This window comes from Phocoena phocoena, chromosome 1 (assembly GCF_963924675.1).
Source record: "Phocoena phocoena chromosome 1, mPhoPho1.1, whole genome shotgun sequence".
Lineage (NCBI taxonomy): Eukaryota > Metazoa > Chordata > Mammalia > Artiodactyla > Phocoenidae > Phocoena > Phocoena phocoena.
The window spans coordinates 114,791,415-114,805,876 of NC_089219.1; the positions used below are offsets into that span (position 1 = coordinate 114,791,415).

General features: G+C 42.9%; 1 protein-coding gene across 1 annotated transcript; it reads left to right on the forward strand.

Annotated features, from left to right (window-relative positions):
- The first annotated feature begins 2,090 nt into the window (after window positions 1-2,090).
- LOC136138841 (Fc receptor-like protein 2) lies at window positions 2,091-14,097 on the forward strand. Its single transcript, XM_065897734.1, is given in 9 exon segments — window positions 2,091-2,096; window positions 3,506-3,526; window positions 7,854-7,917; window positions 7,920-8,031; window positions 8,549-8,559; window positions 9,358-9,645; window positions 10,079-10,180; window positions 10,183-10,368; window positions 13,769-14,097. Coding segments are annotated over 9 exon segments (1,119 nt in total).
- Window positions 14,098-14,462: the final 365 nt, after the last annotated feature.

Below are 14,462 nucleotides of genomic sequence, written 5' to 3' on the forward strand. Positions count from 1 at the left end.
TTCACACCCCTGGGTGAGGGAGAACTATTAGATCTCCATTGGGGTCCAACTGCCCTGCTACAAACTGGACTTGCTGAAACACACTGCAACTGGAATGGGATACACACCATTAAAAGAGGAGAAAAGGTAAGGGTTCTGGTCTGGCATATCCTACCCCCAGACCATGTCCTCATGCCTGACCGTGCTGCCTCACACAGGGCACACCCGAGTCAAATTCCTAAAGCTGCCAACCTCATTCTCCTCGAGGTCGAGTGGGCATGTTCTGTTTTCCATTAGTACGGTCAGTTTGGCTGTTGTCTTTGTTCCCTCCATTGGCCTGGAAGACATTACAGCATATATAGAAGTCCTCACAAAGTTGACCCAGCAAGCCTTAAATGACAGCCAGCAAAGCCTGTCCTTACCAAACTGAAATGCTCTCAATGGAGGAGAAAAGTTGCTCTCCAAAATAAAATAGCCTTGAACGTTATTATTGTCTCACAAGAAGAAACCTGGTGCCATGATCCAGAAAGTGTTGTATGTTCAGAGCTGAATCTGCTAATGTTATCGTCTTTAAATCATATAAAAACACAAGTAGGGCTTCCCTGGTGGCGCAGTGGTTGAGAGTCTGCCTGCCAATGCAGGGGACACGGGTTCGTGCCCCGATCCAGGAAGATCCCACATGCCGCGGAGAGGCTGGGCCCGTGAGCCATGGCCGCTGAGCCTGTGCATCTGGAGCCTGTGCTCCGCAACGGGAGAGGCCACAGCAGTGAGACGCCCGCGTACCGCAAAAAAAACAAAACAAAACAAAACAAAAAAAATATTCCTCCTTAATGTGGCTGACTGAGGATCATCAAGGTGCTCAGTTGTGCCTCACCCAAATATCTTCTTGGTCTCACCTCAACAACCCACACATTGACAGTATCAGGTGGGGAACATGGACACAGAAAGGTTTTTGCTGGGAAGGAGCTTCTAGTGCTGGTATAACCTTTTCCCCCCCATTTAGATCTACACTAGTTGCTCTCAATTTGAGCCACTCTCACCCCACCCCACCCCCAGACCCATGCACTGCCCTTCTCTGCTGCTCTGTGCCCTGGGATGCTGACTCCTGCAGACTGCATCAGCCAGCCTCTCTGGTGTACAGTAGGACTCCATCAGTAGGAGGTGCTAAGGGGAGACCAGGCAGCAAGGAGAGGCCAGGGCATTTTCCTCCTCCCTCTCAGTTTCAGCGTCTCATCTCCAGCAGTAGCTTCATCCTTCCACAGTCACAGCTCCGCCTGGCGGCCCCTCCTTGGTAACTCCAGTTCTCACTAGGCTCTTGTAACAGTCCTTCCTCCCCTTGCTTCTTCACACTGCTTCTTCAGCTGAAACAGTGTCCCACTGTGACTGGCCTCGGGGTGACCCATCATGTTTAGTTTGTTGTTTCAACCCTGTCCCCATCTCTGTGAGTCAGTCCTTTCATTAAAGTCGCTTCTTTTAAACACTAGACTGATTCTATTTCCAGTCTGATATAAGAGCTCTCTTTCAAAATTTATTCTTGAAATTTAAAGTGTGAGGAGACAGAGGTGACCTGCTCTGTGTGTGTTAAAGCCCTTTAGACCACTGTAAAGTAATTTGGGGCTAATGCCTCAAGGTTAATACCATAGAGTGTATTACTTCTTCCATTCTGCTTGTACCAGTCTGGAACATCTCATGGGCAGGGATGACTTGGGTTGGGTAGAATTTGTATCTTCCTGAGTCCCCGGAATACATAATACCAACTAATATCATCCTAATCCACCATTATTTTTTTTTGTTTTGTTTTGTTTTTATTTATTTTTTTTTTTTTTTTAAATCTTTATTGGGGTATAATTGCTTTACAATAGTGTGTTAGTTTCTGCTTTATAACAAAGTGAATCAGCTATACATATACATATGCTCCCATGTGTCTTCCCTCTTGCGTCTCCCTCCTCCACCATTATTTTTAACAAATGCTTATTTATTTCTTCATGTGGTCTGGGCAGATCTCCAAAGGGCAGCATCCATGCGGTGTTAGCATGGTGTCACAATATTAGGAACTGCATAACAGACCATGCATTCTGAGTGGTAAAGGGGATTTCCCTTTGAAAGAGACCATGCAGGTAATTTGAATTTTAGCAGGTATGGAAATAAATCAGCAAAGTCAAAACAAGTTAGAAAGCTTCCCTAGAGGGACTTTAGCTATAAGGTGAAGACATCTTACATTTTAAGGAGAATTTCTAATCAATACACACATATCTGAGAAACTCTGTAAAGAACATTTATTTTCTCAGCATATGTGGGGCTGGGGGTGGGGACAATGCTGATTGTCAAGCAGAGAGCTTTCCTACTTCCTTTTTTTCTGTTTCTATAAAATCCCTGCTGAACCACAGTGCCCAATCCTGGCTTCACAGTCCATGGGGATAGACTGTGGATTCTGCTCTAGGACCTGATCTGCACCTGTCACTGGCAGAACTTCTCACTTCCAACCTTATGTTGCTGTGGCCATTGCTTCTGGTCCTTGGTGGGTAGGATGCTGGAGCAGGATTTGGGGGCAGCCAGGGCAGAACCCCCTGTGCCTGGGCATCCCAGAACCTCTTCTTCTGCTGCTGGGATGAGTAGGAATGGGCTTCAGCTTCTAACTCAGGACCAATAGGTAGTATGCAGATGGGTACTGAGCAGAGCAGGGTTCTCAGGAAAAACAAAGTACTGTGAGTTTCTTTTCCAAATACTGATGCCTTCTCCCTTTGTTTAATAACCATTTCTACTTTGATCTCTAGGAAAATTGGAAAACTTCTTAAAAGGACAGCAAAGGAATTTTCTGTTAGGGTAAATTCTATTTCTAACCCATTTAAATCGTACTCTGTCCCCAACCCCACTTCCACTTCAAGCTACCACATTTTCGGCTAAGCTCTAACTTTCCTAGACTTAAATTTTGGAGAGGCTTCAAAGATGATGAGATGAGATTGTGGTTTTTGCTGATTAATATGACTCTTGTGTATGGATGCAAATACAGTACTAGATCTAAACAGGGAAAAAGGGAGAAACAGTGTCAACTAGATGTGAGAGGACACCTCCATTTCCTTCCTGGTCCTTCCTGGCTTGTGTGTTGCCACCAGGCAGGCAGAATGTCTCAAAAAAAAAAAAAAATTCTTAAAAAGAGAAGGTGGAAGAGGAGAAAATAAATCACAAAACTTCTGAGATTTTACCTACAAAATAACCAACTTCTGGTAAATGAGATGGACTGTGTTTATAAACTGTGGGTCTTACAAAACAAGTATTTGATTCTACGAGAGTGTTGCTTGTGAGTCAGGGAAGAAGGAAAGATGGAGGGGAAAAATAGGAGGGAAAATAAATAGAGGAACTGAGGGAGGGAGGATAGAAGGGAAGGGAGGATGAGGATAGAGGGAAGAAGGGATAGAAAGAAAGGGAAAAATAGAGTTGTTGGGAAGGTTCTTAGAGGGTTATAACTTTTTTAAAAAAGATCTTTATCCTGGTCCTGTGGTAACTCTCTGACTCTATTCTCTCACAGCTCCTCTCAGGGTACAGTCAGGTGAGTTACTTGCTTTTTCGTTCTTTTTAGTCTCTGGGAATCATACTTATTCTTCCATGCAAGGAAGGTACCGCCTCTCTCAGCCTCCCAGGGATCAGGGCCTGGACTGGGGTAAAGAGAGCAGGAGGCCAGTGTCTCACCCTAGTTCCAGCCAGGGTAGGAATACTCCAGTGTCACATTCATCTTTGTTACCCGCCTGTTTGATGGGTGAAAGACCCTACCCTGACCCTCCAAGGCAATGAATTCTTTTCCCTTTACTCTTAAGCCCTGGGACAGGAAAGAAGTTAACTGTGAAGGAAAAGCAAACAATGCAATGTACTGTTGGGAAAACGTTCTCCTGGTTCTGGCCACAGGAGCTCAACGGCCTCCACGAGAAGCACTGGAGGCAGTGATGGAAAAATATTTATAACAGAGAGAAAACCAGTGGGCAAGGGAGATGCTCTGAGTCAAACAAGAACTTCCCTCAATCTTTTATTTGGATTACAAACTATCTGTGCCTAACTTGTTTTCCTTTCTTTCTTTTTTTTAATTAGAATTCTAATGTAATGAAATAAAGAGGAAAGCTTTGTTTTATATTAGACTGGAAAGTTACATTTTCTTCCTGAATCATTCCTTTGAGACAGTATTCATTATATTATAGGGAGGGGAAGTGATACTTATAAATCTAGTACTTTTATGTCTGATGATATAAATTACATTATATCTGACATAATTTTAAGCAAGAGTGTTCTTACCACATTAGAGGGTCTCTGAATCAGCCTCATAGGGTCCAGTGAACTCCCTGAAATCATGGTAAAATGTGTGCATATGTACAGTTGTACCTTCCTCTAAGGAAAGGGTCTGTAAGTAATATGTCAAAGTTAAAGGCCACTTATGGTCCAATCCTTGTTCCAGGCTCAGTGTAACCTGGAGTCATCATTTCTTATTCTCCCTTGCCCTGTCATTATTACCAAGTTGGTCACATAAATCTTATTTCTCAAATATTTCTTTAATCAAATAGATTTCATCTCTATAATCTTTACTGGAAAACTTACCCAGTCTCAATGTGGAGGAAGAAAACTTTTGGCCTCCAGGAGGGCTTAAGACTTCTTTTTCTTTATCAGCATTTATGCCCCCCTCGCCCTCCACCCCAACCTCCTAGTCTAATGGTGGAACTTTCAAAGTGGCTAAAAGGTATAGAGTAGTTGTCTCTGAACTTATTTGATCACTTTGCTCTATCAAGAAAAAATTTTGCAACATGTACTTTAAATATATTACATAGATATAGATCACTATATTGATGGTGAATGTTGTAAAACACACACAAAAACAGAACATTTTGGGGCTTCCCTGGTGGTGCAGTTGTTAAGAATCCGCCTGATAATGCAGGGGATATGGATTCGAGCCCTGGGCCGGGAAGATCCCACATGCCACAGAGCAACTAAGCCCATGTGCCACAACTACTGAGCCTGTGCTCTAGAGCCCCCAAGCCACAACTACTGAGCTTACATGCCACAACTACTGAAGCTCACACGCCTAGAGCCCGAGTTCCACAACAAGAGAAGTCACTGCAATGAGAAGCCCACGCGCCACAACAAAGAGTAGCCCCCGCTCACTGCAACTAGAGGAAACCACACGCAGCAACGAAGACCCAATGCAGCCCAAAAAATTAAATTAAAAAAAAAAACAGAAAATGTTTTGATGAGGAAAGATGAGACAATGTTTAATATAATATGAAAGTTCTAAATGCTTCCTCTCCACCTCCTTATGGATCCCACTTTACATGTTTTAAAGTTGAAGTATAGCTGATGTACTGTTTTCTGTTACATTCTGGTTTTCAGCAGAGTGATTCACTTATACATATATAACTGAATATATGTAACATATATGTTCTTTTTCATATTCTTTTTCATTATAGGTTATTACAATATATTGAATATAGTCCCCTATGCTATACAGTAGGACCTTGTTGTTTACCTATTTTATATATAATAGTTTGTATCTGCTAATCCCAAACTCCTAATTTATCCTTCTCTCCCCTTCCCCTTTGGTAACCATAAATTTGTTTTCTATGTCTGTGGGTCTGTTTCTATTTTGTAAATAAGTCCATTTGTATCATATTTTAGATTCCACATACGTGATATCATATGATATTTGTCTCTCTCTGACTTACTTCACTTAGTATGATAATCTCTGGGTCCATCCATGCTGCTGCAAATGACATTATTTCACTCTTCTTTATGGCTGAGTAGTAGTATCCCATTGTATATTTTGTATTGTATATACGACATCTTCTTTATCCATTCATCTGTCAATGGACATTTAGGTTGCTTCTGTGTCTTGGCTATTGTAAATAGTGCTGCTATGAACTTTGGGGTGCATGTATCTTTTTGAATTAGAGTTTCACAGATCCCACTTTGAAGACTGGATCTTGACACAATGAGAGAAGACCTTGAGGGCTGGCACTCCTTCCTTCCACCATAAATTTGTGGCTGGAGGGGTGAGCTGGGCAGACAACCTAAGCAAACCCTCTCAAGTCCAGTCTCTTTCTCCATTCCATTCCTTCATGTCTGACACCACCTCTGTTTTACACTGAAGGGGAATGATCCAAAGTTCAGGCCTGGGATTAAGATTTTTTTTTAAACATCTTTATTGGAGTATAATTGCTTTACAATGGTGTGTTAGTTTCTGCTTTATAACAAAGTGAATCAGTTATACATATACACATGTCCTCATATCTCTTCCCTCCTGCGTCACCCTCCCTCCCACCCTCCCTATCCCACCCCTCTAGGTGGTCACAAACCACTGACCTGATCTCCCTGTGCTACGCGGCTGCTTCCCACTAGCTATCCACTTTACGCTTGGTAGTGTATATATGTCCATGCCACTCTCTCACCTCGTCACAGCCTCCCCCTCCCACTCCCCATATCCTCAAGGCCATGCTCTAGTAGGTCTGTGTCTTTATTCCCGTCTTACCCCTAGGTTCTCCTTTTATTTTCTTAGATTCCATATATATGTGTTAGCATATGGTATTTGTTTTTCTCTTTCTGACTTACTTTGCTCTGTATGACAGACTCTAGGTCCAGCCACCTCACCACAAATAACTCAATTTCGTTTCTTTTATGGCTGAGTAATATTCCATTGTATATATGTGCCACATCTTCTTTATCCATTCATCCGATGATGGACACTTAGGTTGCTTCCATGTCCTGGCTATTGTAAATAGAGCTGCAATGAACATTTTGGTACATGACTCTTTTTGAATTATGGTATTCTCAGGGTATATGCCCAGTAGTGGAATTGCTGGGTCATATGGTAGTTCTATTTGTAGTTTTTTAAGAAATCATACTGTTCTCCATAGTGGCTGTATCAATTTACATTCCCATCAGCAGTGCAAGAGTGTTCCCTTTTCTCCACACCCTCTCCAGCATTTATTGTTTCTAGATTTTTTGATGATGGCCATTCTGACTGGTGTGAGATGATATCTCATTGTAGTTTTGATTTGCAGTAATGATGTTGAGCATTCTTTCATGTGTTTGTGCAATCTGTATATCTTCTTTGGAGAAATGTCTATTTAGATCTTCTGCCCATTTTTGGATTGGGTTGTTTGTTTTTTTGTTATTGAGCTTGTAAATTTTGGAGATTAATTCTTTGTCAGTTGCTTCATTTGCAAGTATTTTCTCCCATTCTGAGCATTGTCTTTTGGTCTTGTTTATGGTTTCCTTTGCTGTGCAAAAGGTTTTAAGTTTCATTAGGTCCCATTTGTTTATTTTTGCTTTTATTTCCATTTCTCTAGGAGGTGGGTCAAAAAGGATCTTGCTGTGATTTATGTCATAGAGTGTTCTGCCTATGTTTTCCTCTAAGAGTTTCATAGTGTCTGGCATTACATTTAGGTCTTTAATCCATTTTGAGTTTATTTTTGTGTATGGTGTTAGGGAGTGATCTAATTTCATAATTTTACATGTACCTGTCCAGTTTTCCCATCATCACTTATTGAAGAGGCTGTCTTTTCTCCATTGTATATTCTCGCCTCCTTTATCAAAGATAAGGTGACCATATGTGTGTGGGTTTATCTCTGGGCTTTCTATCCTGTTCCATTGATTTATATTTCTGTTTTTATGTCAGTACCATACTGTCTTGATTACTGTAGCTTTGTAGTATAGTCTGAAGTCAGAGAGCCTGATTCCTCCAGCTCCATTGGATTAAGATTTTTATCAGAGCAACAAACATTTCTCTGCAATTCATCCCAATGTGCTACAATTCCAAATTGATTTTTAATAATTTCTAGCTCCATTGCCAACTGAAAAATTTCCCCCAAAAAAGCCCAAGCTGTAGGGCTGGGTCACAGAACAGTGTGGTGGCTGGCTACTCCTTCTTCAAGGATGGCCACACCCTGAGGTCAGACTGGAGCTCACAGAGTTTTGGATCTCATCAATACGGAAGGAAGACTCAAGATATTACTGGTGTGAAGCGATGACAGCATCTCACAGTATCTCAAAACAGAGTCACCAATCCTATATACAAGGGTAGATTGAGCTTCAGTGCTGGACTGCCGGGCTCGGTGGCACAGAGAACAGTAGCTCCCATTCAGACCTGTGGTTGTCTTTTCAACTGTGCTTCCCCCCATCCCCGTGTGTGTGGGGGCTACAATGACCCATCTGGGTTCTGCTTTATTAACTGCTACCATGGCACCATTTCCCAATAGCTTTGCTCTCCCTGTCAGAAAATAATCCCTCTCTGGAGAATTTATGTATGCCTAGCACTGAAGTATGCTCAGTGAACCAAGAGATAAATAAATCATGGTCTCTGTCTCCAGAGAATGACTCCCAACTAGGAGGCACATTTAACCCAGGTAGAGCAATGAAGGAACAAAGTGATGATGGTGATAATGATGATGAGGTGATGATGATGATGATGATGATAGAAAAAACAATAAGGATCCCCAGCATTTATAAACAGTTTACTAAATGCTAAGCCTGAACCCAAGCTGTTGTATTCAATTCAGAACCCCTCTGATGCTCAGAAATATTTGCAGAGGGGAAGACTTGTAGAAAGTTTACCAAGTACTAGGAAGGCACTGCTCAGAGCAGTTTTATGTTTAGTCCTCACAGCAACCCTGTGAGGTAGGGTGAAAGTGTCTGTAAAATGGATACTACTGTCATCCCCATTTTACACATGAGGAACTGAAAGCACAGAGTTGTTAAATGGTCTGCCCAAGGGAACCCAGCAAACAAATGGCACAGCTGGAATTTAAACCCAGGCACTCCGGTACCAGTGTTTGCCCTTTTAACTACCTTGTTACATTTCCTACCTCAGCCAGGCCCGTGGAGGGTGGTACCAGTAATAACTACCATTTGCTGGACATCTCCCGTGTAATGGGTTCTTTATACATCTTGTATCTTGTATCATTTTTCTTGTATCTTGTTTCATCTTCATGAGAACTCTATAAAGTTGGTATGATTATCCACTTTATCTTTGAGAAAACTGAGGATCAGAGAGATTAATTTATCTACCAAGATCATGCAATGAATAAGTGGCAGAGGTGGGTGGGGACTCCCCCTGTCCCCCTCCCACCATACCCACTGCCCCAAGTTTATCTGGAGATCAAGAAGGAGCAAGATCACTGTAGGCTGTGGGCATTAGTGAAGGCTAATGAGTATGGAGAAAGTGCAAGTTTGAAGTTTTGGAGTGTTCAGTAGCAGGGTGATCCTTCCTGAAGGCCCTCAGCATGCACCTCCCTGATAAAAATATGCCTCTGCCTAAACCTTCTACCAGCTTCACCTGCCATAACGCTCAGCAGGTAGTAACAGCCTCCACATCAGGCCCTCACCTGCCCTCTTATGTTTACACAGGAATCCCCATATCTGGAGTGTTCCTGGAGACCCAGCCCCAGGGGGACCAGGCGGTCAAAGGGAAGATGCTAGTCCTTGTCTGCTCTGTGGCTGAAGGCACAGGGGACACCATGTTCTCCTGGCACAGAGAGGACACGAGGGAGAGTTTGGGGCAGAAAAGTCAGCGCTCCCAGAGAGCAGAGCTGGAGATCCCTGTTATCAGGGAGAGCCACGCAGGGGGCTACTATTGCACAGCTGACAATGGCTATGGCCTCATCCAGAGCAAGGCGGTGAACGTCTCCATGAGAAGTAAGTAGCACTCTCCTAGTTAGCCAGAGAGTCCCAAATGGGGTCAGTTTCCTTCTGTGGCAGTGAGGATGTTCCAAGGATGGTACGGAACAGGGCCGTGAAGAGGTTTAGAAGCCGTCTGAACATGCTAAGATTGTTACTGCAGTGGTGTTGGCCGCGGTGGCAATGGCTACAGTGGCAGAAGAGCTAAAGGAGATGACAAGGGGATACAGGAAGCAGGCTACGTGGCACGGCCAGAGGCACGCTCTCCAGAACTTATCAAAGCTCTACAGGAACTGTCTCTGCAGTGTTGTTAGATCAGGAGGTGCGACAGTGAGAAAGAATCCCTGGGGCTCGAGGGATACTGTGTGGACACTTGGGTGAGGATGGAGTGGGTTATAAGTCTGTGCCGGCACGAGAGACCCTCTTTGATGGACAGTCCTGCCTTTATCAGTTCCAGTGTCACATCCTGTACTCACTTTCAGTACTTCTGGGACCCAGGCCTTCACTGGGGACATGGTGGAGCTTCGCTGTGAGAACAAGAGAGCATCACCTCCATCCTATACTGGTTTTATCATGAAAATGTCACCCTGGGGAGCACCTCGGTGCCTTTTGGAGGAGGAGCATCCTTCAACCTCTCTCTGACCACAGAGCATTCTGGGAACCATGACTGCGAAGCCGACAGTGGCCTGGGGGCCCAATGTCACGGGAAGGACAAGTCCAACATCTCCTTCCACAGTACTAGTTGCCATTATGCCAAACCATGGCTTGTGCGTCCTTTCCATGGATTTTCCTCTCCCTCAGGGAATCGAAGCTAGCCTAAAGAGCCTGTCAGCTCTTCCAGCCTCTCCTTCTCATTGGTCTAAACAACAGCATCACTGGCCTTCCTGTTTCCCTGTCACTTACTTCAACATATAGGTGTGAAATAGGTACTGTACTAGGATCAAGGCAGTACTGGAAGTGGGGTACGTGTATGCTCAGAGCTCTCAGCGAGCAAGGAGTTACAACCAAACCTTGTAAATACTTAAGGAAAAAGTAGAAACCCCATGAACAAACCAGATTCTAGGATTCAAAACTTTACTAGGATTATCTCATTTAATCTCCATTAACAGCTCACATTTTACTAATGAGGAAACTAAATTTAGAATAAGTAACTTGCCCACCGTCACACAGCTAATAGGTGCAAAGATAGAACTTTAGGCTAGGGCTACAGAATTGAAAAACTTTGCTCCCTGCACTACTTTAATATGATGGTTATATAATTTTTTCTCTTTAATTTATTATTGTGGAGAAGTGCATTAATAGATTTCCTAATATGGAACAATTATTGAATTCCTGCTATAAACCCTTCTTAGTTGTTATATCATCATAGGTAGCAGCTACATACAACTTACTAATATTTATTTCAAATATTTGCATCTTTATTTAAAAGTGAGTTTTATTTTTTGAGCTAGTTTTGGTTTCAGGGATAGGTTAGCCTTATAAGAATGTTTTCAGAGGTTTTCCATATTTTCTGTGCCCTGCAGCTTAAAACCATATTGGAATTATCTGCTATTTGATAAGTCTTTGGAACTAGCCCAAACAACATTCTGAGTCTGTTATATCTTTACCTCCATTGTCAAATCCTCCTTTTTATTATTCTCCAAATTTTCTATCCTTTGTTAAAATAATTTGGATGATTTTACCCAAATTTAATACATAGTATTCTCATCGAATTTTCAGACAGCCTTTATAGATGTGATTATGCACTCTTCTCATTTCTGGTTTGTGTGACCCCTTTCTTAATCATATTTGCCAGAGGTTTGTCTTTATTCCTCTTTTTAAAGGGCCAGGGTTTTTTTTGTTTTTTGTTTTTTTGCGGTACGCGGGCCTCTCACTGTTGTGGCCTCTGCCGTTGCGGAGCACAGGCTCCGGACGCGCAGGCTCAGCGGCCATGGCTCACGGGCCCAGCCGCTCCGCGGCATGTGGGATCTTCCTGGACCGGGGCACGAACCCGTGTCCCCTGCATCGGCAGGTGGACTCTCAACCACTGCGCCACCAGGGGAGCCCTAGGTTTGTTTTTTTTAATTCAAATCTATTTGTTTTTTGGCTTTCTAATTCATTTATTTCTCCTTTATCTTCAGTATATCTTTCTTCCTTTTTAAGTTTATTTTATGTGGTTCTTTAATGTCTTATTCATTTTTCATCTTTGTTTCCTAATAAGTGCATTAAAAACTGCATGGTTTCTTCTCAGTACCATTTTATCTCATCCTACAAGTTTTGATGTATAATATTTTTATTTGTCTGATTTCCAAAGCATGTGAAATATGTTTCACATATTTATTTTATAACTTGCGACAACCATTTCTTTGAATACATTTTTATCTTCTATTTTATTAATTTCTTATAGATTTCTTTTTTAAAACTTTTCATTATAAATTTTTTTTATTATCCTTGTATTAAATTTTATCAAAGAATATAGTCTGCATAATTTTTACACTGGGGATTTACTGAGAATTTCTTTATGACCTAACACACAGTCAACAGTTTTCTTAATACTATAAATGGAATTTGAAAAGAATGTGAATTTTCTGTTTAGGATATACAAAGTTCAGTATTTTATTTTATTAAATTAAGCTAGCTGCTTGATCTATTCAGTTTCTATAGAGTCTTACATATGTTTGCTCTTTTTAATCTATTAATTTTTGAGAATCATATTCACATTATTACCTAAAATTCTTTTAAATTTAGCTTTTTACAGAGGCTTTGCCAAGAACTTGGTAATTGACTGTGTAAGATGTGACATTTTGGTTGTTAATGACAGAAATCCCATACAAAAGGGCTTGGTCCAAAAAAAAAAAAATGAAGTTGGTGGGAGGGGTCAGGTACGGACATGGCTAATGTGCGACTGGCCGAGCATTCTGTCTTTGCCTCCCCTCTTTCCTCTGCATTTCTCCATTAGCTTAACTCTCAGACAGGCAAAGCTGCCCACTGACATCTCCAGGCTTATATCCCTCCTTTCTGCTAGATATCCCAGAGAAAAGAGTCTCTTTACACATTACTCCAGTTTAAAAAACAAAAACTAAATAAATAGGCAGAGGGCTTCCCTGGTGGCGCAGTGGTTGAGAGTCTGCCTGCCGATGCAGGGGACACGGGTTCATGTCCTGGTCCGGGAAGATCCCACATGCCGCAGAGTGGCTGGGCCCATGAGCCATGGCCACTGAGCCTGCGCTTCCGGATCCTGTGCTCTGCAACGGGAGAGGCCACAACAGTGAGAGGCCCGCGTACCAAAAAAACAAAAGCAAAAACAAAAAAAAGGCAGAGATTAGGGATTGACCAGTCTGTGTGATGTGTTCACCCCTTTCCCTCTGCAGAGAATATGAACCTGTGATTGGTGAAGTCAGTAACAGAGTGGAGCAAAAGGAAACTGAGTAACTCAACTGACCTATTCTAGGCCTTTCCCTATTCTAAGCCTCGGTGTCCATTTCTGGGAAAGATCTAGCTCTAACCTCTTTTTCTAAGATCTTTCTGAGCTCATAAGAATCAAACCATAAGTCTCTATGTGCCCATATTCCTTTGTTTTCAGAGAGCAAAAAACTTTTCCTAGGTGTCTTTGAGTGAGGGCCTTAGGTGGGGTGAGATGCTCTTAGGAGATGGTAATAGCATGGGATACAGCAAAGCTCTGTGGTTCCCAAATCAGCAAGCCCCCTACCCCCACCCCACATATCACCACCACTATCAAACAACCTCTCTTAACATTGGGAACTGCCCTAAGAGGACATTTCTTTTCTTTTCCTTTTTAATTAATTAATTTATTTTTTATTTTTGGCTGCGTTGGGTCTTCGTTGCTTTGTGAGGGCTTTCTCTAGTTGCGGTGCACGGGCTTCTCACTGCGGTGGCTTCTCTTGTTGCGGAGCACAGGCTCTAGGCGCACAGGCTTCAGTAGTCATGGCACGCAGGCTCAGTAGTTGTGGCTCGTGGGCCCTAGAGTGCGGGCTCAGTAGTTGTGGCGCCCGGGCTTAGTTGCTCCATGGCATGTGGGATCTTCTCGAACCAGGGCTCGAACCCATGTCCCCTGCATTGGCAGGTGGATTCTTAACCACTGCACTACCAGGGAAGCCCAAGAGGACATTTCTGAGTGTGCTCTGACCCCTTCTGTTTGCAGAACATCCACCTAAAATCTGCTTGGTGAATGGTACCCACCACTGCAGTGGGTGGGTGGAGGTAGAAAATGAAGGTCGCTGGGGCACTGTGTGTCATGACAGCTGGGACATGAAGGATGTGGCCATGGTGTGCCGGGAGCTGGGCTGTGGAGCAGCCAAACACACACCTGTAGGCATGTTGTATCTGCCAGTGGCAGAAGAGGACCGACCTGTATTTATTCAGGTAGCCCTGTGCAATGGGACAGAAGAAGCCCTGGCTGAATGTGAACAAGTGGAGACCTTTGACTGTGGGCATGATGAGGATACAGGCGCAGTGTGTGAAGGCGGGTGATGGCAGGGCCTGGGGCATGGGAACTGGCTTATCCCGCTCCGAGGCCCTTCTCTATGCTGCCTCCAACCCACCTTGATAGTCACCATTGCCCCTGCTGCCTTTAGAACCACTCACCCATTCTACACTAGCATGTGGTCAGGACAACACTGTTAGTTCATATTAGGTAGTCTAGAATTATAAAGGACTCTCTATGCATGCTATTATTAGCCTGTATCTGCCACCTCAAAAGACAAGATGTTGGCATTTTCACAGCCACGAGTTTGGCCATAATACCAGGAAAATAATTATGAAACCATAGAATTACACAGTTTGAGTGATTTTAATCCAGGTCACACTGCTTATATTGTTCTATAATCCCAACAGCT